Below are 22,051 nucleotides of genomic sequence, written 5' to 3'. Positions count from 1 at the left end.
TCCAGGTAATAACACGTGTTCAGATCTAGAACTATCATCCAGGCAACAACACGTGTCCAGATCTAGAACTATCATCCAGGTAACAACACGTGTCCTGATCTAGAACTATCATCCAGGCAACAACACGTGTCCAGATCTAGAACTGTTATCCAGGCAACAACACGTGTCCAGATCTAGAACTATCATCCAGGTAACAACACGTGTCCTGATCTAGAACTTTCATCCAGGTAACAACACGTGTCCTGTCTAGAACTTGTATCCACGTGTCCTGATTTAGAACTATCATCCAGGCAACAACACGTGTCCAGATCTAGAACTTTCATCCAGGTAACTACACGTGTCCAGATCTAGAACTATCATCCAGGTAACACCACGTGTCCAGATCTAGAACTTTTATCCAGGCAACAACACGTGTCTAGATCTAGAACTATCATCCAGGTAACAACACGTGTCCAGATCTAGAACTATCATCCAGGTAACACCACGTGTCCTGATGTAGAACTATCATCCAGGCAATAACACATGTCCTGATCTAGAACTATCATCTAGGCAACAACACGTGTCCTAATCTAGAACTATTATCCACGTGTCCTGCTCTAAAACTTTCATCCAGGTAGCAAGTCGTGTCCTGATATAAATCGTTCAGCTAGGTAACAAAACGTGTCTTGTTACAGATCTTTCATCCAGGTAACAAAACGTGTCCTGATTAAGAACTTTCATCCAGGTAGCATCTGATCGTCAAATCTTCTAAAACAGAACCAAAATCCACTTTCTATTTCGTAAAACGTCTTTCTGGTTTGTTTTTCAAATACAGTACAAACAGTGTTTTAAAATTACAAACAAATATTTTTTTTCAAATTCAAAACAAAGAATTTTAAATTAAAAAAGAAAACAAATTTTTCAAATTCAAAACAAATATTGTTTTTTCTCCAGTAAACCTTGGTAAATTGTTGAGTTGTAATATCTGACCCTGTGTGGAAATAATTCTGTTTAGTTTGATGGATACCGCTGACAGAGCTAGAAGCGAGGGAATTAAGTTCTTTGGAGGTCTTAACATATCTTCAAACCCAGCAGTAGTACAGGTACTTAAAACAGTTATTCTCGCTCTTATATTATGTTTGGTTGATACATTATAGTTTTAACATTTTTTTAATTCAACGAGGCTTTTATTTTAAAAAATTTCCTGTTTTCAATTGTGCATTTTTGATTTTAAATCATGACTTCGGGGTCATGGTAGATCCTATCAAAAAAGACTTGATATTCATTAGCCAATATACATAAATGCATAGAATTTAGAAGAATTTATAGTTTTATGTCGTTGATTTTCGAAGGATTATTGCTTATTTGTTAAGGATAATTTGGAACTATTGAAGTCCCTGCTTGAGATGCTTGTAGAGCAGAGCAACAAGATCGGAAACGCTATCGGCGAAGAAACTGATCTAGCTGTGCTCGTGGCTCAGGAGATTTCTGCCATGGATTCCGCCATAGACGAGGTAGGAACATTTTCCGATTAGATTGTTAAAACGATTTAAATTTTTCTATTCTGAAAATTTGTGCAAGAAAATATGTATTTTGTTAAAGAAAAAATCCAAGCTCAAGATTGTCTCGGAGTTAAAAGTTGACCGCAATTATGAAAGTTTTTAAATATTTAAAATTTTTTAAATATTTCAATTAGTATTTAGTACCGGACTAGTTGATTGTGATATCAACTGGCCGTATAAATTGAATTTGAATACTTTGAAAGGTTTTAAGTATACTTCCACGGAAATGCCGGAAATCCATCAAAAATGCTTATAAAAAGGTTCAAAGGAAGGGGTGCCTGTGTCCAACGACTCAAAATTGAGCTTTTTATAGTAAGGGGGAACCGTCTGAGTGGGATGTAAATAGATTTAAGATTCACAAGGATTGAATTCCTTACTATGTCTAGGCTGCGCGTAAAATGGAAGAGCTTCTAGCAGCGAGCCGGGCAAATGATTCTGGTCAAAAGCTTGAAGTTAATGAGAAGATTATTGATTCCTGCACCAGCCTTGTTCAAGCAATCAGGTTAACTTCCCCCCTCCCCTCCTCCCGAGTCCGACCCTTGGAATGAAACTTGTTCGCCCACAATCTAAGACAAAGAGATTTAGAAATAGATTTACAGGACATTGCAGGCCTCTTTCACTAAAGAAAATTAACCATGGACACATTAAACTATTTCAAAGAAGAAAAAATTAAATTTTGATTTTGTTTTAATCATTAATTGCTTATTTTTCAGAGAGCTCGTGAAGAAGAGTAAAATCCTTCAGAAGGAAATAGTTGAAGAGAGTGTAAAGGGAGGGTCAGATAAGGATTTCTACAGGAAGAATTCCAGGTAAAATACGTTTATTTCTCATGTTTTTAAGATTGTTTATGTGGTCCTATGGCGTCACTTAAAGTTTGATTTGATTCATAAATTTTGACAGTTTTTCTTGGTAAAATACACTTCAATTATACTCAAGGTGGACGGAAGGTTTAATCTCTGCAGCTAAAGCTGTCGGGCTGGGCGCAAAACTTCTGGTGGATGCCGCGGACAAGGTTGTTCTTGGAAGTGGAAGGTTAGTTTCCCGCGTTATAGAAAACAATATGGCGGAATAGAATTTTTCTTCTTCTTCAAATTTCGATTGTAATGTAAAATACAATATCAGAAAATAAATATTCCTTGGAAAATAAGAGAAAATTTAGGATCTAGTTGCTTTATTTACACTCTATATTTAAATGTTATAAAATCTTTTAATAACGTAATAACTGCCGGAAGACTCAAATGATGTGGCATGGAAGATATTATGGTTGTGGCTCATGGCTGCTGGAAGACAAAAAGCTAATATGTGGCATGGAAGAGAAAAATGTTGTGGCATTTGCCTTCTGCCTTCCTCTCTGAATAGTTAATGTAAAAAAATTGAGAAAGGAAATGCAAAACTTTTTTGTCTGTTAACAAATAATCATTTTCGTTTGTTTCAGGTTTGAAGAAATTATGGCAGCTAGTCAGGATATTGCTGCTAGCACCGCTCAGCTAGTCATAGCCAGTAGAGTTAAGGCAAGGGAGGGGTCTACTAGCTTTGGTCAGCTGAGGGAGGCTAGCAAGGTAAAAATATTTAAGAAATAATCATTTCTTCAAATTTAAAAATAAAACATTCAGGTTGTTACGCGAGCAACCGGCACCGTGGTGGCTACTGCTAAATCTTGTGCAACGCAATCGGAAGGTTGGTTAAATCAAACTGTTTAAAAATACATGAAGTTAACAGCTCAAAGATTAGCACAGTTTGACCAATTCTAACAATGTAACTTTTTTCTTTTTTATTCGTAGAAAAGTTGGGTCTTCATTGAAATTATTGATTTTCAGTATTTGTAGCATAGTGCCTCAAGGGGAATTATGGGGCAACCCTTTATACATTACTGCTTCGCAGTCAACCATTTAAACATCTCAGCAAACTAGGGGTACAGAGAGGACTAGGAACCTGTTGGGTGTACACTGTACAGTAGGGCCTATGGCAGATTGTCATAGGCTTGATTATTAGTATTATCATTGTCATTACCTTTATTGTTATCATTATTAATCTTTTTATGTTCCAGAGGCTGAGCTTCTTGATTTCTCTAGTTTATCTGCTCATCAAACCAAGACGCTAGAGATGGAGGCTCAGGTTCATCTCCTCAAACTAGAGAGAGAGGTCAGCAATTTTACTAAAGCGGGTCATCTTTTCCTGTACAAGATAATTTCCTAAGTCTGTACATTGAGGACCCCTTCACTACACACTAGACAGTACATATTATATCAGACTAGATGATTTTTCAATATTATTTATATATCTAACTGTTTTCAGGTTGAATTGGCTAGAACCAAGCTTGGAGCGCTGAGGAAAAGTTTATATAAGGAGTCGACTGCTTAAACTAATTAAATATTAGTTAAGCTGCACTTAAGAAATTTAGCTACAATAGCTAGTTAAGCCGACGTTAGGTGGATAGTATGTAAACTAATTTTATCTGACAAAAAAATGAATTTTAATAACATTTAATGAAATTGTATTTATAAGTGCACATTTGTCGTACAATGCACATTCTTTGCATGTTTTTATCATTTTTCTACTAAAATAACTTAGAGATTGTGATTAATTATTAATACTTTAATTATTAATATTATTGATAAAAAAAAAATTTATAACTTTGTGTTTAAAACTTACGAGTTTACAATGGATCTGTGTTTATTATGTACACTGTAAACAGTACACCCGACCTGATGTTTGTGCCTCTGCAGTACAATTGGTATTATGTAAACAAACAGTACAAGTTTTCCAGCTGATTTTGTCGAGCTTTGATAATTCAACTTTTTGGCATTTATGAAGAACAAGCTTTTTCAGATAGAGATTAGATAACATTAAACATTTAAAGTGTAACTAAACAAAAAATAACTTTTTAGAAAAATATTAGCTGAAAAAAATTCCAATTTTTTACTTATTTTACGACATTGTAAATGAATTGATGTGATCAGAATTTCCTGCATTGTAAAACATCAGCATTATTTATATGAAATAAGAAGAAACGTGGCCATTTTAAAACTAGAATATTTTGACTGAAAATGATTTTATAATTACGTTTTAAAATATACTTATTACTTACTTTTCAAATGTAAACGCTTAATTACGTACAATTTTTGTTGTGCCATTTAGTACACAATTTATACTTAGTTACATCACATAGTTTTTAAATCACTGAACACTTATATGTATTTACAATTGGTGCTAACTAACCCTGTTTATATTTTAGTCCACATGAAATAAATAGATATTGAAACACAAATAAAAAAAATTACATTTTCAGATAATAGTTTTGAATATACAAACAACGCCAAGATTGAACAGAAAAACTCGGAGAAAAATGGCGGGAAAAAGGAAGAGGAAAAAGAAGAAAATATTTCTAAGCTGAACCATAATTCGGTTGTTCAGTTCAAACGAAAGGTGTAGTAGCATGGTCTTCCTCGCGTTTTATCATCATTAAATTTGACAAGCCAATATGGGAAGCTAAGTAATTTTGTGAAGCCAATTTGGGAAGCTTAGTATACATGTGGTGGGAATAAAAACGAATTAAAAAAAAATTAAGCAATTAAGTTGAGGAAATTTAATTTTCATTTCTTAATTTTCTTGGCTTTAAAACTTTAATTTCAAGTGGGTGTAGTGTTGTCAATGGCTTTGTATTGTTAAAAAAAAAAATTAACTGAATTTCTAAGAATTCACATCTGTACAATGTTAAAGTTTGTTATCATTAAATTTTGCATTATCTGTATCCTAAAAAAAACGGAGAAGTGATCGATAAAGTGATCGATACAACAAAGTTCGTTTTGGATCGTTTTATTTTTGCAAATATATTCTGTAGACTGTCAGCGTAAAAATTTGATATAGTGTTATAAATAGATATGTTTAAAGTTTTTAACTTTTTAACGAACCTATAAGTAGGCGGTTGTCCCATAGAAAATGTAATATATATTAACCCTATCCCTGCTGGGGTACTTGAAAACCAGGATACGCTGGGGAGGGGGTCAATTTGACCCCCCCCCTCTAAATCCCATGTTTTATGTCCAAATATGACAAATGATGCATCATTAGAAAGCTCTTGTGCTCTACTTTTAGAATTTGCAAAAAAAATTTGCAAATTTGTGAATTTGCGAAATTTGAATTTTTTATCGCAAAATCCAGTTTTATAGTAAAAATGTTTGCAAAAAAAAATTTGTCCAAAAAATAAAAAATTATACATTTTTGAAAAGCCCTTGACCATGCCATTTCAAATATGCAAAAATTTTTGCAAAAGTTTAAATAACCTGATTTTTAATCAAGAAAAACTAAAAATTTGCAGATTTCCTTTGACAGGTTGTTTGCAAAAAATTTGCAATTTGGTTTCGCAAAACTTGTGCAATCCGTTTCCTTATGTCATAGGCTTTCCAAAAAGCTAAATTTTATCAAAATCTGACAAGTGAAAGTGGGTCAAAACAAAGATTTAGTTTGTTACAGGCAAAAGCAGTCTTTCAGGCAGTGTGCCTGAGGACTCAGGCAGTTAGTATTAAAGCCCGGTTTTAGGCCTAAAGGGAGGGCTTTGGGTATGTAGGAAAAGTCAGAAAATTTCAACAGCCTCAGACCAATACTTTTTGAGTTATGTAAAAAAAACTACAGTGGGGGGGGTCAAATTAACCCCCCCCCCAGCAGGAATAGGGTCAAGAGGGGAATTTAGAGAATCTCTTGGTATTAATTTTTTCAGTTCAAAGTGTACAAATCATGTAAATGTTCACAAATTATATGCAGTAGAGTACATTAATACAGTATGTTCCCTAGACTATCCATTTCAATTTCGTATTTTTTAAAGCTGTTAAATAAACTTTATAATGAATTAGGTGAATAAGAAAAATTATTTGATTTATAGTTATAACGGAAAATCATCGTCTGTAAAGTAAAAGGCTTAGAGTCTATGTGAAATGATCATTGGTCAATTATGAAACCAGTCTATTTCATTATTTGGTTTTCTTTTAACATTAATTTTAGATTTACTATAAAATGATATTCCAGGGCCCAAAAGGTTATATAGCATAAATATGTGAAGTACACCTGCAGTATGGAAACAGTACAACAATATGGCCGTTTTACACTTTTTATTAGTAAATTCCACTCTAATATATATTCTTTTCTCTTTGGGTGGTCCACAGAATGTCAGTTAGGATATTTACTGAATGTGGAATGACCTCATGATCATTTAAATTTCAATCTTTTTAAAACCACTAGAAATGTTAGTTTAATTTTTGTATCTAAAAAAACGTAATTTAAATATAGTTTTACCGAATATTACTTATTTTTTAAATTCTTAATTTTAAAGATTGCCCGTTTCAGAGAAGTATACAGCTTCCAGAGGGTTGGTCAGAACATTTCTCCAAATCAGATCCAACCAGGTCGATCATTTCTCTATATCAGATCCAACAAGGTCGATCATTTATCTAAATCAGATCCAACCAGGTCAATTATTTCTCTAAATCAGATCCAACTAGGTCGATCAATTATCTAAATCAGATCCAATCAGGTCGATCATTCATCTAGATCGGATCCTATCAGGTCGATCATTTATCTAAATCAGATCCAATCAGGTCGATCATTTATCTAAATCAGATCCAACCAGGTCAATTATTTCTCTAAATCAGATCCAACCAGGTCGATCATTTATCTAAATCAGATCCAACCAGGTCGATCATTTATCTATATCAGATCCAACCAGGTCGATCAGTTATCTATATCAGATCCAACCAGGTCGATCATTTATCTGAATCAGATCCAACCAAGTCGATCATTTATCTAAATCAGATCTAACCATATCGATCATTTATCTAAATCATATCCAACCAGGTCGATCATTTATCTAAATCATATCCAATCAGGTCGATCATTTATCTAAATCATATCCAACCAGGTCGATCATTTATCTAAATCAGATCCAATCAGGTCGATCATTTATCTAAATCTTATCCAACCAGGTCGATCATTTATCTAAATCAGATCCAATCAGGTCGATCATTTATTAAACAGATAGAAATAGATAGAAATATTAGACAATTTATTCAATACAGATAGAAATATTGATTAACTGAACCAGATAGAAATATTAGACAATTTATTCAATACAGATAGAAGTAATTAATCAATTGATTGACTTATCAGTAACAACTAATTGATTATTGGATTGATTTATCAGTAAGATGTATCTGTTGATTAATTTACATACTGTTCTGACAATTATAATTGTAGGATGAAGGTTTTAACTCAATATATTTCCAGAAAGTACTTCTTCCATAAAGCTACTGGAAAATCTGTCTGGAGCTTAGAATGCGTTACAGAGGCAAACTCCCCCAAGAAAAGGAAAAAGTCTAAAATCCATACATTTGAACAGAAAATTAAATCTTCCAAAAAACCTGACATAGATACTAATCCAACCACAAGACTATTGAATATTGCTAATCCTAAGCCTAAGTCAGAGAAAACTACCTCTAAATCTCCTGTTAAAAAGAAATGTCCAGGAACCCAACAAAAGAAAATTGATAGTTCTGATAGTTCTGAAGAAGGTTGGAAGAATACTCTTCAGTGTCTGAAATCTACCCGGTCAAAAAGACAGACACAAGACTCTACCCGGTCAAGAAAACAGACACAAGACTCTACCCAGTCTAGAAAACAGACACGAGACTCTACCCGGTCAAGAAAACAGACACGAGACTCTACCCGGTCAAGAAAACAACTACAAAACTCGACACGGTTAGAAGAAGAACAGCAACAGTGTAATAATTCAGATTTAGTATCAAGTATCCTTAACACATCTACCACCATGAGATCATTATCTACCAAACAAAAATATAAAATACCAAAGCAAGGAAAAAGGGTTTCATCATCAGTTTCGTCTTCCGCAGATTTGTTATCTTCTTCAGCAATGCCATCATTAATGCATTCTACAGTTTCACCATATCCACCACCTGTACCTACTCCAGTGTTACATTCACCTGAGCCTTTTCAAGTGCTACCATCTCCAGTACCTTCTCCAGGATATATTGAACATGAATTCTCCCCTTGTACTCCAACTTCAATGGACTGGGAGGATCTTGTGGAGGAAACGCACCTAGATAATGATCTTGACATTATCCCGAACCAGGTAGCTAGTTTTAGTGCAAAACAAGTATATTTTTAATTGCAAATACTCATAGCATCGAAATAAAGTTCATGCTAAGATATCAATCTCTACTGAGATGTAAAACATAGCAGTTTTTTAATCACAAAAACTTTTTTTAATAGATTCCTGTATTCGCTGATAGAAACTCAGCTATGTCTTCCAAATCAGAGAATATAAGGGTGAGAGTAAAATGTTCTGATCCTATGCTTTTATTTTTAATTAATTCATGCCGTTTTCATATTAAGTTTGAGGCTTATTTTTTAATTATTTAAATTAAAAGAATCAGGAATATTTGGATTTAGTAAATTTAAAGATTATTGAGTTTTTATTGTTTTTTTTATTATCAACTAAAGAAAAGGGAGTGTTGTGCAGGTTATAGACACCAACGTGTACCTGAACTCCTTGAACCTGGTAATGATAGTTCGGAGTGAAGAGATCCTGGCTGTACCCTGGACTGTACTGCAAGAGCTAGATAAACTCAAGGTACAGCTTATGTACAGCAGAAACTAGATAAACTCAAGATACAGCTTATGTACAGCAGGAACTAGATAAACTCAAGGTACAGCTTATGGACAGCAGGAACTAGATAAACTCAAGGTACAGCTTATGTACAGCAGGAACTAGATAAACTCAAGGTACAACTTATGTACAGCAGGAACTAGATAAACTCAAGATACAGCTTATGTACAGCAGGAACTAGATAAACTTAAGGTACAGGTTATGTACAGCAGGAACTTGATAAACTCAAGCTATAGCTTATGTACAACAGGAACTAGATAAACTCAATGTACAGCTTATGTACAACAGGAACTTGATAAACTCAAGGTACAGCTTGTGTACAGCAGAAAATTGGTTTACTCAAGTACTGCTTATGTACATCAGAAACTATATAAATTCAGCTCTGTGTAAAATAGTTTGTTTAATGTTTAGTCTAGCACTGATGCTAGTGTATCAGCTCAAGCCAGAGCTGGGAACAGATGGCTCCAGGAGCAGGCTAGGAACAGGAACAGATCACTATCAGGAGGAACCCTGGACCAGGATCATGCTAGAGTACCTGGTATTCTGTTCCAGAAGATGTCTGAATCTTCCACGCAAGCTGGTTCAGACCAAGAACCTGATGATAGAATACTACTCTACACTTTATATCTAAAGGTTGGGTTCTTTACAGTAATATATCAAGTTTTAGCAAGAAATCAATATTTTTTATATTCAGCATTTTGTTATTATTGATTCCTTATTTACTATTTAACCTGGGTAGATTTATTTTCCGATAACATCCCTTTTCACTTGTTTACTCAACGCCTAGGATAAGGATTCTTTATTCTTGAAAAAAATTTAAAAAGAATGTTTTTTTAAACCATGACAACGCGGCTTTTTTACTAATTAAACATGTTTACAGAATAAAAGAAGAAATATTGCCACAACTAGAATTTACATGACTTGAATATTATATTTGTAGGATCTGTATGGGGACACTGTGAGTCTTGTAACAAATGACAAAAACTTAGCAACTAAAGCTGCAGTTGAAGATGTCAATGTCTATAGTTCGGAGGAACTTGAACAACTATATGAAGAAGTCCAGAACCAACATTATGACCATCATTATAATCATTATGAAAACACTCAACACCATCAAGAAAAATATCATCATAATCAAAACACTCATATTAAAAATCACAACATTATCGAGTCTCAATCAAAACTGCAGAACTATGGAAAGAAGACATCTCCTTGCCGAACCCCAGAATTAAACCAAAGGAAGTCAATTAATCAATCACACTCCACTAATTCAAGTATTGTCAGTAATCAGGAGGAAACTCTAGGTAAAAAAACAATTTCTAAAAACTTTAAAAGCTTAAAATCCTGCTGTTATAAGAAGCATCATATTGCTGTATTCTCTATAAACTTTAATAAACAGTTTAAACAAGCTCTTGACAACATAGAAATTAATCTCAGGTAAGAAGACACAAGTTATGATTTTAAATTGGCCAGTGAACAATAACATGGAACACTAAAGATTTTTGAAAGGTACTTAAGATGTAATTTCAAGTGACTACATTTATGACTGGCTTGTCTGACTCAGAAAAAGTTGTCTTATCAAGAATAGATGAGACAAACCTCATTGATTATTTTCAATTGTGGTTTCTCTTAAAAGTGACTTGCGGATTTCTGCTTCAAAAACACTGAAGGAAATCTTTAGAATTGAAAACTGTTCCATATTTAAAATCGACGATATCGGCAATGTATTGTAGTTGAGCTGAGAAGGCAGTATATTATTGAGAAATTTTTTAGGATTCATTTGAGACCTATGAGACGTTTTTACGGTGAATGTTTGTTCAGCAAGACCGCAAATGCAATCTTTAAAATCCTCTTAAATTTTCCATTTTAGAGATATGACTATGAAAATTGGTTTTATTTAAATTTTTCAATGACGACAACGAAAAATGTAACAAAAATTCTACCATAAATTGATTAGTTGTTAATGGTTTAGGAACAGGCGGAGAATATAAAAATTGACTCTTATCATCGAAAATAAAAAATCTTAATTAGCTATGCTTTCTATAATGCCTCAATGTTCAAAACCATTTTCTGTATATTTCCTGGAATTTTTAAAGAAACGACGACATTTGAAAAATTTGAAGAAATCTGCCAACAAATTCAGAATGAATAAAAAATCAATAAAATGATGAAAAAGAAACAATTGATTTATTAACAATTTTCTATTGAGAAATATGTTCCTAAACATCTAATTAGTTTAATCATTACTGTAGTTATTTTGTTACATTATTCATGAATTTCATTCTTGAATAATTTTTATATAACCAATTCTCAAAATCATCCTTCCAAAATGGACAATCGATGCGGATTTTAAATATTGAATTTGCGCTCTTGCTAACAAACCTTCACCGAAAAAACGTCTAATAGGTCTCAAATGAATCCTACAAAATTTGTCAATAATACTGTAATCTCAGTGTGACGACAATACATCGCCGGTCACTCCCTTTAAGGGGTATCGCTGTGAATCAATCAAGCGCAACTTTAGATTGAGTCCCTTGATATCACGTTAGTCCTTTTTATAAACTTTATTCCAGGAATCCTGGAGATAGCCTCAGCTTGGAGAATTGGACTGTAACTCTGTGTAACCTGGTGATGTCTAGAAACAAGATTGGGAAGGAGCAAGCTCAGATATGTCTGGATAAACTTAAACATTTCAATTTCAATTCAAGGATAGATAACTGTGATACTGATCGTTATATCCATCATGACAATCAAGAGTTTATCTCCCCTTCAAAGAGAGCCAGTAGAAGATCAAATTGTGGAGATAAAGAGGAAAACTCTTTAAAGGGAGTGTCTGGCTAGACATGGTAGTTGAGCTAAGAGTGAATAATTGTAGAGACATTTTTTATAAATCATTTGAGACGTGCCATAACCTGTCTTGGCGCGAGCGCAAGAAGGATTTTAAAGATCTCAGCTCAACTACCGTGTCTAGCCAGACACTCCCTTTAATAAAGATGGATGAAGGAGAATGTGTTCAAGGATCAGGATCAGGATCTGGAGTAGCAAATGTTCTAACAGCTTTGACTCACACCTGGCATATTATTTCAGTTGTAACTCAGGGGTAGGTTCACAGATATTAATCCACTTTTTCATTCATTTGTCCAAAACATACAGGGTGTCCCACGAATCATTACAGTTGGTGAATAGTTTAGAATGTCTTCTTCCATAATTTGTTGAGTTGTTTGATACCAAAGACCATAGTACATATACTATATGGGAGTCATGTTGTAGTAAAACTGGTTTCAAAGTAAAATATTTTCCAGAAAAAGATTATTTTAACGACATAAACTGCAAAAATCTTAATATCTAATAAAGTATATAAAAGACGACTTTCATAATATCGTTGTTTTTCCAGCTGAAAAGTGTTTAATTCTGTCAATATCCTCCATTTTTTTAAATCTTTTTATATGACGAGATAATGGATATCCCAGACATTCATGATCCGAAAAAACTTGTAAAGGTACTGATGTGAACAGGACATGCCACTCTATAAATGAAGAGTTATTTAAAATTAATAAACTACAAAAACTAAATTTGTTATCGTTCAGATTATGCTCTGCTCTCGATGTTGAGTGGAAACAAGAGACAACTAGCCCCCTCTATACATTCTCAATGGATTCTGCTGTACAGTACTTCCCAGCCTTCTACCAATATGTACAACACATCAGGTAAACTGTACAGTTTACATATGTCGTTATACATAAAGTAAATGCTTTGCAACCACTGCAAATTAATGGTTAATAGAAGAGATTTAGGAATTGAAACATTTGTAAATTAAGAGCAAAACATCTTCTTTTCTCCCCGCACTGTAGAAAAGAGGTGTTACTGTGTACTGTGTACTGTGTACTACGGTACTGTGTACTGTGTACTGTGTACATGGAAAATTATATGAAACATGTTGATTTACAGGTCGCTCCTAAAAGATTTTTTCCTTTGAAAAATAAAATCTAATATAATTTTGAAATAGGTCCCCTTTTGAGACATGCCTTTATCAAAAATAAAAAATGGGTTTCGAATCTGAGTTTAGCATAAAATTTTTTAAGACAATAAGTTTTGACACGACTTTTTAAGGTAGTTTTTTGGCTTTGTGTAGTGATTTAACAAGTGTCAAAAGGCAAATTTTGAAATTAGAATATTTTCTTATATATTTTTTTTGCAAATTAGGTTGGGATTAAAATTTCATTTAGAAATGTTTACAAATTATCAATTAAATGGGGCGCACTGGGCATCACTTTAATTGTACGATTTCTGATTACTTTATGATGATTTTTTATTAAAACATTTTTCATATAAATTTAATATTTTGTTCAGCAGTTTGTATTCAGCTATGATGAATTCTCAAATCTCGGAGGACGGTTTGAAGAACCTGGTCACTATGATCAACAGATTTAAGTTTGTAAAAAAAATCAGAAATTATTTTGATTTTATTATTATTTTTAATTGTTATTCTTATTATTATATTATCATTTGTTATTGTTATTTGATAAAATGTTTAATTAAGGATTGAGCTGGAGATACGTGAGGATACGAATTGGACTAATACCCCTACTATCGACTATGAACAGGTAACACGAATAAATGAGAAAAAAATGAAAATTCAATATTTTTATTTTAGATGAGAGTATTTTTATTGTGTGAATCAGAAAAGATGAAATTGGGCTGGGTGCAGTTGAATCAGTTCTTGTAAGTTTATTTTGAATTTTTAACAAATTGAGTTTGATTAGATAATATATTTTTATTTGTTTTAGGTCCTATTTAGATATCTGTTACAGAAAGGGGACACAGCAGATCAATTAAAAAAATAATTTATAATATTTATATAAACTTCACTGACACATCTCTTTTTGATCCTTCTTGGAAAACTTGTATTTCAACATAATGTGATATGACTTACAATTTTGATAACAAAAATGTTGATTAATGTTTTTCACAGATCTGTAGCATTTGTTACATTTAACTAAAATTCTTCTATTTCTCTCAAATTCTCATGGTATTGATTTTAAGATTTGATTTATTATACATTACAAATATACAAACTTATTCATTATAAATCTGTCTATTTAATTGCCAAATCTTTATTTTTTAGATAAAACATTTATTTTCATTTTTTCAGATTTATGTTAAAATCTGGTCTGTTTTTAAACAGATTAGTCAATTTAAACAATTTGTGTCACGTGAACAAATTCAAGATGGCGGGAACTAAACGAACATCTTCTGGTGCAGTCAAATCAGCTGATGCCAAGGAATCCGCGAGCAAGAAACCGGAAAGCAAGATGAACAAAACGGAAACGGATTGGAAAAATATCGATTTCCAGAGTGATGCCAAAGCTAAGAATGGCTCAGCATGGAATCTGAAGATCTCAAGTTGGAATGTTGACGGATTAAGGGCGTGTGCTAAAAAAGGCGGAGCCGAGTTTATAAAGTACGAGTCCCCTGATATACTGTGTCTGCAAGAAACTAAGGTTAACCTGATTAAACCATACTTCAATTTTCTGTTCTTAAAAAATCAGTTTTTTATTTAAAAGTTACAAAAAAATTATCTTTTCAAGGTTGACGAGTCGAAGCTGCCAGCTGAGTTCAAACTAAAGGAGTATCCGCACAGTTACTGGTTGGCCGCAAAGAAGGACGGGTATTCAGGAGTAGCTCTTCTATCAAAGGTACAATTTCACAGTGGCGTATATATGGGTTAAGTACCCCCTAGCATCCTGAGGGGTAATTCCCCCCCCCCCCTAGAATCTTGGGGGTAATTACCCCCCCCCCACCCCACAATCTTGGGGACATAAACATTAAACATCCCTGAAAAGAAATTTGATATTTGTCGCTTCGCGCAGATACTTTTTCTCAATTAACTTCAACAAAGTAACATAGATAAATTTTACCAAAAAATTTATGCAGTAGCGAACTTGCAATATATGTCAAATTAGATTTAAAGATCTTCCAGGGGAGGGGGGGGGGGGGGGAAAATAGAAAGTTTAAAAATCAAGATTATTAAGAATCAATTTTACAAAGTATGAAATTTTTTCTTTTTTGATATAGTGAAATTAACATATATACATATATATATATAGTATACGCACAATGATTAAAATCAATCCAGTTGTTTACAGAATAAATGTAGTCAATGTAATTTTTGGATAAATCATAAAAGTGTCCACTAGCTATAAATTGATACTTTAGAAAAAACGCTTCAATAACTCAGTTTTAAATTTACGCTAAGTGATTGGATTTTGACTAATTTCATGAGAAACACAAGCTCCAACATCCAACAACATCCATCTACCATCATTCCGTAGAAGTCAGGGCTGAGACTTCGTCAAAAATAGCCACCTAGTCCATCTTTGTACTATCCTAGGACTTAGATTGAAACTGTCAAAAATTTATTAATTTATTTTGAATTGATTGAATAGAAAAAGGATTGTTTTATAAAAACCCCACCAAATAAGAATACCGTGACCACTGTTATGCCTGTCAAGGGCGTATACAGAAATAAATCTGGGGGGGGGGGGGCACATACAGTCCAATTACCTTGCAATACTAATTTATCTCTCCTTTAAACAAAATTAGCAGAAAAAACATTATTTCTAAAAAATCCACATTTTATTTTACCGTTATGTAAGTCACTGCCCCCTTCCCCCCCCCTGTATACGTCCTTGATGTCTATATATTTATCAATTTATCCATTGTAATGAGTCCCCACTAATGTGGGCCATTTTTTTCTTCGTTTTTTCAACATTTAAGTTACTCGATACGACTTTCTAAAAATCTGAGAATTTTAATAAATTTAAAAATGTATGTTCTCAACTTTTTGTTTCTTTTAACCTTTGCAAAGTATTGACTCCTTCGTTCATGTCTTTCTCCCACGAGGTCAAAATCGCTTCCGGGGAGGTGTGCCCACGAGTTAAATTTTTTTTTGCAATTTGAATAAAAGCAAACTGGAAGAATATGAAATTTTGAAACCCATTGAAAAGCCATAAATCCTTATATATTATAAACTGGATCAAAAAATGATTCCAAACATAATCTGAAACCTTTTTACCGCAAAAATATAAATTCATATCTATCAATTGTTTTAAGCTTGTTTCTGGCATTCATAACACTCTCCTACCTTTACTAACCTCACCACCCACCTTCTGAAGGGTGCACATTTCGTAGTCGAAAAAGAGGCATTTTATACATACAGAACGAACACAATCTGGAACCTATTCAACGCAATAATATAAATTCAAATCTATTATAATTTAAAACAACTCAAAACTTGGGTTTCTAAGTATTAGCATCGCACATTGGACAAACTTTAAGGATTAAATATTCCTACGAATTTCAATATTTTAATCATAATTCACTAAAAACTTATTTGCTCAATCTTGTGTTCTCCCACTAGTTTTATCATACAGTCATAATCAGAGAGACCCGGAATTAATTGAAAGTTAATTAGACGACTTTACATATATGTATGTCTCTGGCAAATTTAAATGCTCAAAAAAGGCAGACCACATTTTACTAGGGCTATTATGTGATTATCGTTTCATTAATCATATTTGTACAACTATATTGTAAAGTTGTCTGATTAACTGTAAATTAATTCCGGGGTCTGATCAGAGTCCGAATCTAATGAATTTGAGCCGCGTCTCAAATCCGCCAAAACCAGGTTTTCAATTGAGCGCCGGCATAAATCTTGAAATATTGAGTACAATTTTAAGTGGAACCAACAATATTTGAGCCGCGAATCAAATTTAAGCCGCAGCTCAAATTCTTCAAATTCGGCTTCAGGACTATATATTTAAAATTTTAGGAAAAACCGTTGAATGTTGAGTTCGGCCTTGCTGATGAGGTATTTGTAATTTGTATATATAAAGTTGTTTGTTTGTTTGTCCAATCATAACTCAGGAAGCCCTGGATCGATTTGTCTCAAATTTTAATTGGGAAACTCGGGACGGGAATGGAATGTTCTTAGCTTGGTTTGAGATTTTAAGTTCAGTGAGTCGACTTCTGTTTCGAAAAATTAATTTCCCGGTAAAATCGACCAAGTGCGGGTAAACGGCGGGAGTAACTGTGAGTATCCTGGGCAACGCTGGGTTCACAAGCTAGCATTTTTAGATAATGAACAATAAAAGTCCAAATAATATGGCGGTACATTTACGACTATCAAATAGATATTTAGATTAGTCTTAATTTAATTTTTTGTTGTGAATATTTAATGTATACTTGGTTTATAGACAAAGATTTTAAGTGTACCTCTTTAAGTGGAGGAACACTTGAACTTAGGTTTACAATCCCTTTAATATTTACTGTTCTTCCTAGGATACAATCCCTTTAATATTTACTGTTCTTCCTAGGATACAATCCCTTTAATATTTACTGTTCTTCCTAGGATACAATCCCTTTAATATTTACTGTTCTTCCTAGGATACAATCCCTTTAAAATTTACTGTTCTTCCCAGGATCATGATTCCGAGGGTCGACTCATAACAGCAGAGTTTGAAAATTTCTTCCTGGTTACAGCTTATGTTCCTAATTCAGGTAAGTGCCCTAGAATACAGGTGTCCTAAAAAACACCGGGATTAAGCTACAACATCAAAATCGTCTTCGATCTTTGATATTTGATGAAGAAGTAAGTTTGTAAAAGCAAATATTCTAATCTCACACAGCGATGTATTTTAACATCGTGCACAATTTTTAAAGTAAATTAACTTTTTAAAAGAATGAATATAATCATATTTCTACACATTTCTTTTGGGACTTGAACCTCCCCTGTGTTTGTCGAAGTTTAAGCAATCCATACATTTCATGATTTGATTCGGTTTGACAGTCATTCATAAATATCAAACAACTGGAATGATCAAGAAGAAAGAATGAAAAACAAGAAATATAGAAGTCTCTATATGTTTCCATCTGATATCATATTGAAATTTAGAAATATTGTAAAATTTAATTAAAATAAATTATTAAAGTTAAAAAGCAACTGGAATGACTAATTTTCTTTCAAGCCTTGTGTAAAGAAGTAAATAATAAATCCACATAATAGCGGATTAATTTTTAAAGAATGAATTCTGATGCGTTGTGGAAAAATTAAACATGAAATGGCCAGTTTTTTTTCAAACCCTAATTTAATTCTCCCAAAAATAATTTTTTGTCCACCGAATTATTGAAACCTGGANTCGGGGAGTTTGTGAATAATTTTCAAGAGAGGTGGTGGTAAAAAAATTATTTTATAGAAAAAAATGCAATGTGTTGTATAGGTCGGAAGCTGGTTACCCTTGATAAACGACTAGACTGGAACACCAAGTTCTTGAACCACCTGGAGAACCTGGACTCTAAGAAACCGGTTATTCTATGCGGAGATCTAAATGTCGCTCATCTTGAAATAGATCTTAAGGGGGGTTGGAGACCAGAGAAATAATTAGAGTTACAGTGTGCCCCACTTAACATGAATGCGACCAAATATATTATTAATTTGCTTTGATTTTAACGCACACAAAAAGTATTAAAACCAATCAATAAAAACAACCTTAATTCTGCAAACCATAAAAGCTGAGGCCACTGCAATCTACAACCTTCTAAACCCTGGAAACCCTAACATTTTTAAGGCCCTTAATTTTGGAAGCCTCTGCAACTATTCTACTACTCTACTACTTTTGGAAACGCTAAAATCTGAAAACCCTTAAACCCTGGAAGCCCCCAAAATCTGTAACTCTCTAAACTCTTGAAACCATAAATTTAAGGCCCTAATCTCTGGAAGCCCCAACAATCTGTAACCTCTAAACTCTTGAAACCATAAAAAACGGTAGCCCCTAAACTTTGGAAGCCCCTACAATTTGTAACCCTCTAAACTTTGAAAACCCTAAAATGTTTAAAGTCCTAAACTTTTGAAGACCCTACAATTTGTAACCCTCTAAATTCTGGAAACCCTAAAATCTGAAAGCTCCTAAACTCTGGAGCCCCTAAATTCTGGAAACCTTAAAATTTGAAACGTTGAAAATTCTTGAATCTCACCCCTGTTTTTAGAACCCCAAGACGAACACAAAGAACGCCGGGTTCACGAAGGAGGAGAGGGAGGGGTTCACAACTCTCCTCGATAAAGGATTTGTTGACACTTTCAGGTTTCTATTCTTACAGCTGTTTCATTTCAGTATTTTTTTGATTTTAAACCCCTTAAATTGATTTATTAAATACTAGCTGAAGAGCCCAGCGTTGCCCGTGGAAAAATAAATTTTAAAAAAAAATTCTGAAATAAGTGTCCACAAAAATGCAGCCCAATCGGTCTAGCCGTTTGGCCGGCTATAGGCAACATATATATATATATACGAATTTCTTGTTTTATTATATATAGACAAATAATACAGTGGAACTAATACAACTTTGGAATAATAAGACGACATTTAAGCAAGCTTGCGTGTATTTGATGTTGTTATAAAGCTAATATTCAACGTATTACTTGAAATGGGTCTATGTACATTATGTACAGTGTACTGCTGTGTTTTACGTTCAATTCAAAATTATAACTTGAGTCTTAAAATCCTCTCCTTATTCCAGATATTTTGGGTATCACTGTATTAGGTTTCACTATTTTACAATATCTAGAGTCTAGACTGAGTACAGTAGCATTCTGCCAATTGTTTATTATGTATCAAACAACATGCATTGGCATGTATGTGCCCACTGCCCCCACATAAAATTCATTATAAATACATCAAACTGTTTATTCGCACAATTTACAAAGAATAAAGTGTAAAAAGTGAAACAACCATTGAAGTCACAAATACTGCTAAAAACAGTTGAACCCTCTTTACCAGCAAAACTAATTTTTCTAATATTTTTATTTTTAAAGGCATTTCTACCCAGACGAGACTGAAGCCTACACATTTTGGACATATATGATGGGGTGTAGAGCCAAGGTTATACTTGACATTTTTATTTAGCAGACTTGACCTCATCTGACTTTATTAAAGATGTAAACCACAGGGTGTCCCAACAAAAATGGGAATTAAGGGACGACTTTTAAAATGTTTTTGAATCATGCAGCAGTTTTTCGTGAACACAATGAACATACAACACTTGGGATTTCTAAAATGTGGATTGCTATTTTTCTATCATTAGAAGTTCAGATGTCGGTATGTTTTTGTGTAGGACACTTAATTTCGTTTGATCTCTATATTCACTGTGGGTCCTTTCAATTGAAGTATCAATTTGCTAAATGTTTAAAAAATTCAAAAGGTGCTTGAGCAAAGTGAAGAGCGCAAAAATTCTGTGATAAACTTGTTTTTGGCCTTCCAAAAAAAATATTTAAAAACATTGAAATCCAATGGCCGGCGCGAAAGTAGGACTAAACATAGATTTAGTTTGGCAAAGGTAAAATAAGGCTTTCAGGCAGTATGCCTGATGACTAAGGCAGTTGGTGTAAAAGCCAAGCTTTTTTCATAAAATGGGGAGGAGGGTGTTTTGGTTGTAAAAGGGAAAGCATGATTGATTAATCTTAATTTAATAAGAAATAGAAATAATAAGAACTGTTTTTTTCTAAGAATGTTGGGTGGAGATTGGACTACATGGTTGTATCCAACAGGATACTGGAGAATATAGCAGACTGTATACACAGGTATACCAGAGGATAAAAGTCAACCCACTCAATTTAGAATCTTAAATTCAAGCCAAGAACATTCCCGTGGCTCTCCGAGTTCCCCAATCACAATTTGAGGCCAATTGGTCGAGGGGTTTCTGAGTTATGATCGGACAAACACCCAAACAGAAATTACAACTTTATATAAATAGATTTATATACATATACAAGGTGTTCCAATAAACATGGGAATTCAATGACGAATTCGATATCGTCTTTAAATAATTCTTCGATTTAGTATAGTGATATCTACTGAGAAAGCTGTAATCTGTAAGAGTTTCGTCTGCTATGTTCAGATTTTGTTTATATTTTGACTGCGGAGACATTATAGGACTAGGCACATCTTTACATTACATTACATCTTTTCATAAAATAAACTCTAGCAGACATAATAATATTATGGCTTTTTAAATTAGGTATTACAATGCTAATTCATAACAAAGACGATATCGAATTCCCATGTTTTTTGGGACACCCTGTATGATAGAGGAGCTTAAATATATAGATATTTTTTCCAAAGCTAAACATAAAATCAAATTAAAATTTTTCTCTGGATTGAAAATTATTTCAGATATCACGAAGAATGTTTAATTTTCATAATATTTTTTTTTAGGTATCAAGTTCTCGGTTCAGATCATTGTCCAATCACTCTCCTGCTCAACCGACCTAACTAACACTCGTTTATTTTGTTCAACCAAACTAATACTTGTTTATTCTGTTCAACCAAACTAATACTTGTTTATTCGGTTCAATCAACCTACCCCACCAATTATTTTTTCTGTTTAATATCACTATTCAAGGTTCAACCGACCTAACATCATACATTGACCTATTAGCAGAAGAATTGTGGTAGCAGAAGATATCATCTGTTCCAACAAAAAATATATTTTTTTAATCAATTTTGAGCACTAATACCGTCTATGTTTTATGTTTGTATGAAGTTAATGTTTTTTACTTAATTAATTATTCTTCATCTATTGATTTCTACGGAATGATATTTTACCTTTTATAATTTTTTTTTGTCGTGGATAAATCATCAATCCATGGTTTGTGCAGATAATTACATCAACCTTTATCTGTATCTAAAGAATCTGAGTTGGTAACTTCTAAATGGTGGATATCGGGATAAATACTTGATCCACACTTTTTCTTAATCTCCAGAATAGATAATGCTCCTCTTGA

General features: G+C 33.3%; 3 protein-coding genes across 4 annotated transcripts in view; all 3 read left to right on the top strand.

Moving 5' to 3' along the window:
* The window catches only part of LOC111710484 (huntingtin-interacting protein 1), a 23,734-nt gene extending 19,756 nt beyond the window's left edge, over nucleotides 1-3,978 (top strand). The window contains exons 28-36 of the mRNA XM_023484587.1: nucleotides 995-1,082; nucleotides 1,353-1,493; nucleotides 1,928-2,043; nucleotides 2,255-2,350; nucleotides 2,478-2,573; nucleotides 2,977-3,100; nucleotides 3,155-3,218; nucleotides 3,589-3,683; nucleotides 3,837-3,978. Of these exons, the coding sequence (XP_023340355.1) occupies nucleotides 995-1,082; nucleotides 1,353-1,493; nucleotides 1,928-2,043; nucleotides 2,255-2,350; nucleotides 2,478-2,573; nucleotides 2,977-3,100; nucleotides 3,155-3,218; nucleotides 3,589-3,683; nucleotides 3,837-3,902 (886 nt within the window). The 3' untranslated portion in view covers nucleotides 3,903-3,978. The remainder of the gene's footprint in view (nucleotides 1-994; nucleotides 1,083-1,352; nucleotides 1,494-1,927; nucleotides 2,044-2,254; nucleotides 2,351-2,477; nucleotides 2,574-2,976; nucleotides 3,101-3,154; nucleotides 3,219-3,588; nucleotides 3,684-3,836) is intronic.
* Nucleotides 1-22,051, top strand: part of LOC111710485 (exodeoxyribonuclease) — a 27,791-nt gene extending 5,740 nt beyond the window's left edge. Inside the window, exons 2-11 of one of the 2 annotated variants that reach the window (XM_023484589.1) lie at nucleotides 1,018-1,024; nucleotides 14,367-14,717; nucleotides 14,805-14,912; nucleotides 17,048-17,086; nucleotides 17,697-17,775; nucleotides 18,495-18,631; nucleotides 19,261-19,355; nucleotides 20,084-20,150; nucleotides 20,775-20,848; nucleotides 21,483-22,051. In XM_023484589.1, the coding sequence (XP_023340357.1) occupies nucleotides 14,373-14,717; nucleotides 14,805-14,912; nucleotides 17,048-17,086; nucleotides 17,697-17,775; nucleotides 18,495-18,631; nucleotides 19,261-19,355; nucleotides 20,084-20,150; nucleotides 20,775-20,848; nucleotides 21,483-21,543 (1,005 nt within the window). In that variant the 5' untranslated portion in view covers nucleotides 1,018-1,024; nucleotides 14,367-14,372 and the 3' untranslated portion in view covers nucleotides 21,544-22,051. Of the gene's footprint in view, nucleotides 1-1,017; nucleotides 1,025-2,503; nucleotides 2,510-14,366; nucleotides 14,718-14,804; nucleotides 14,913-17,047; nucleotides 17,087-17,696; nucleotides 17,776-18,494; nucleotides 18,632-19,260; nucleotides 19,356-20,083; nucleotides 20,151-20,774; nucleotides 20,849-21,482 lie in introns of both variants that reach the window. The other variant, XM_023484588.1, reaches the window with a different exon arrangement.
* On the top strand, nucleotides 6,702-14,104 carry LOC111710483 (transcriptional protein SWT1-like). The gene is made up of 14 exons (XM_023484586.1): nucleotides 6,702-6,707; nucleotides 7,421-7,452; nucleotides 7,818-8,679; nucleotides 8,820-8,876; nucleotides 9,070-9,180; nucleotides 9,628-9,849; nucleotides 10,157-10,653; nucleotides 11,790-12,037; nucleotides 12,205-12,316; nucleotides 12,804-12,923; nucleotides 13,567-13,647; nucleotides 13,757-13,820; nucleotides 13,871-13,938; nucleotides 14,004-14,104. The coding sequence occupies exons 1-14, from the start codon at nucleotides 6,702-6,704 to the stop codon at nucleotides 14,050-14,052; spliced, it is 2,529 nt and encodes an 842-aa protein (XP_023340354.1). The 3' UTR covers nucleotides 14,053-14,104.

The sequence above is a fragment of the Eurytemora carolleeae genome, unplaced genomic scaffold (genome assembly GCF_000591075.1).
Source record: "Eurytemora carolleeae unplaced genomic scaffold, Eaff_2.0 scaffold1015, whole genome shotgun sequence".
Classification (NCBI taxonomy): domain Eukaryota; kingdom Metazoa; phylum Arthropoda; class Copepoda; order Calanoida; family Temoridae; genus Eurytemora; species Eurytemora carolleeae.
Note: the sequence above shows the minus strand (reverse complement) of the source record. Positions and strands in the feature narration are given on the sequence as shown.

Excerpts from the sequence above, each read along its gene's own strand:
- LOC111710483 (XM_023484586.1), top strand. Across the intron at positions 8,877-9,069 it reads CCAAATCAGAGAATATAAGG|GTTATAGACACCAACGTGTA; the intron begins GTGAGAGTAAAA and ends AGTGTTGTGCAG. Across the intron at positions 12,317-12,803 it reads ATTTCAGTTGTAACTCAGGG|ATTATGCTCTGCTCTCGATG; the intron begins GTAGGTTCACAG and ends GTTATCGTTCAG.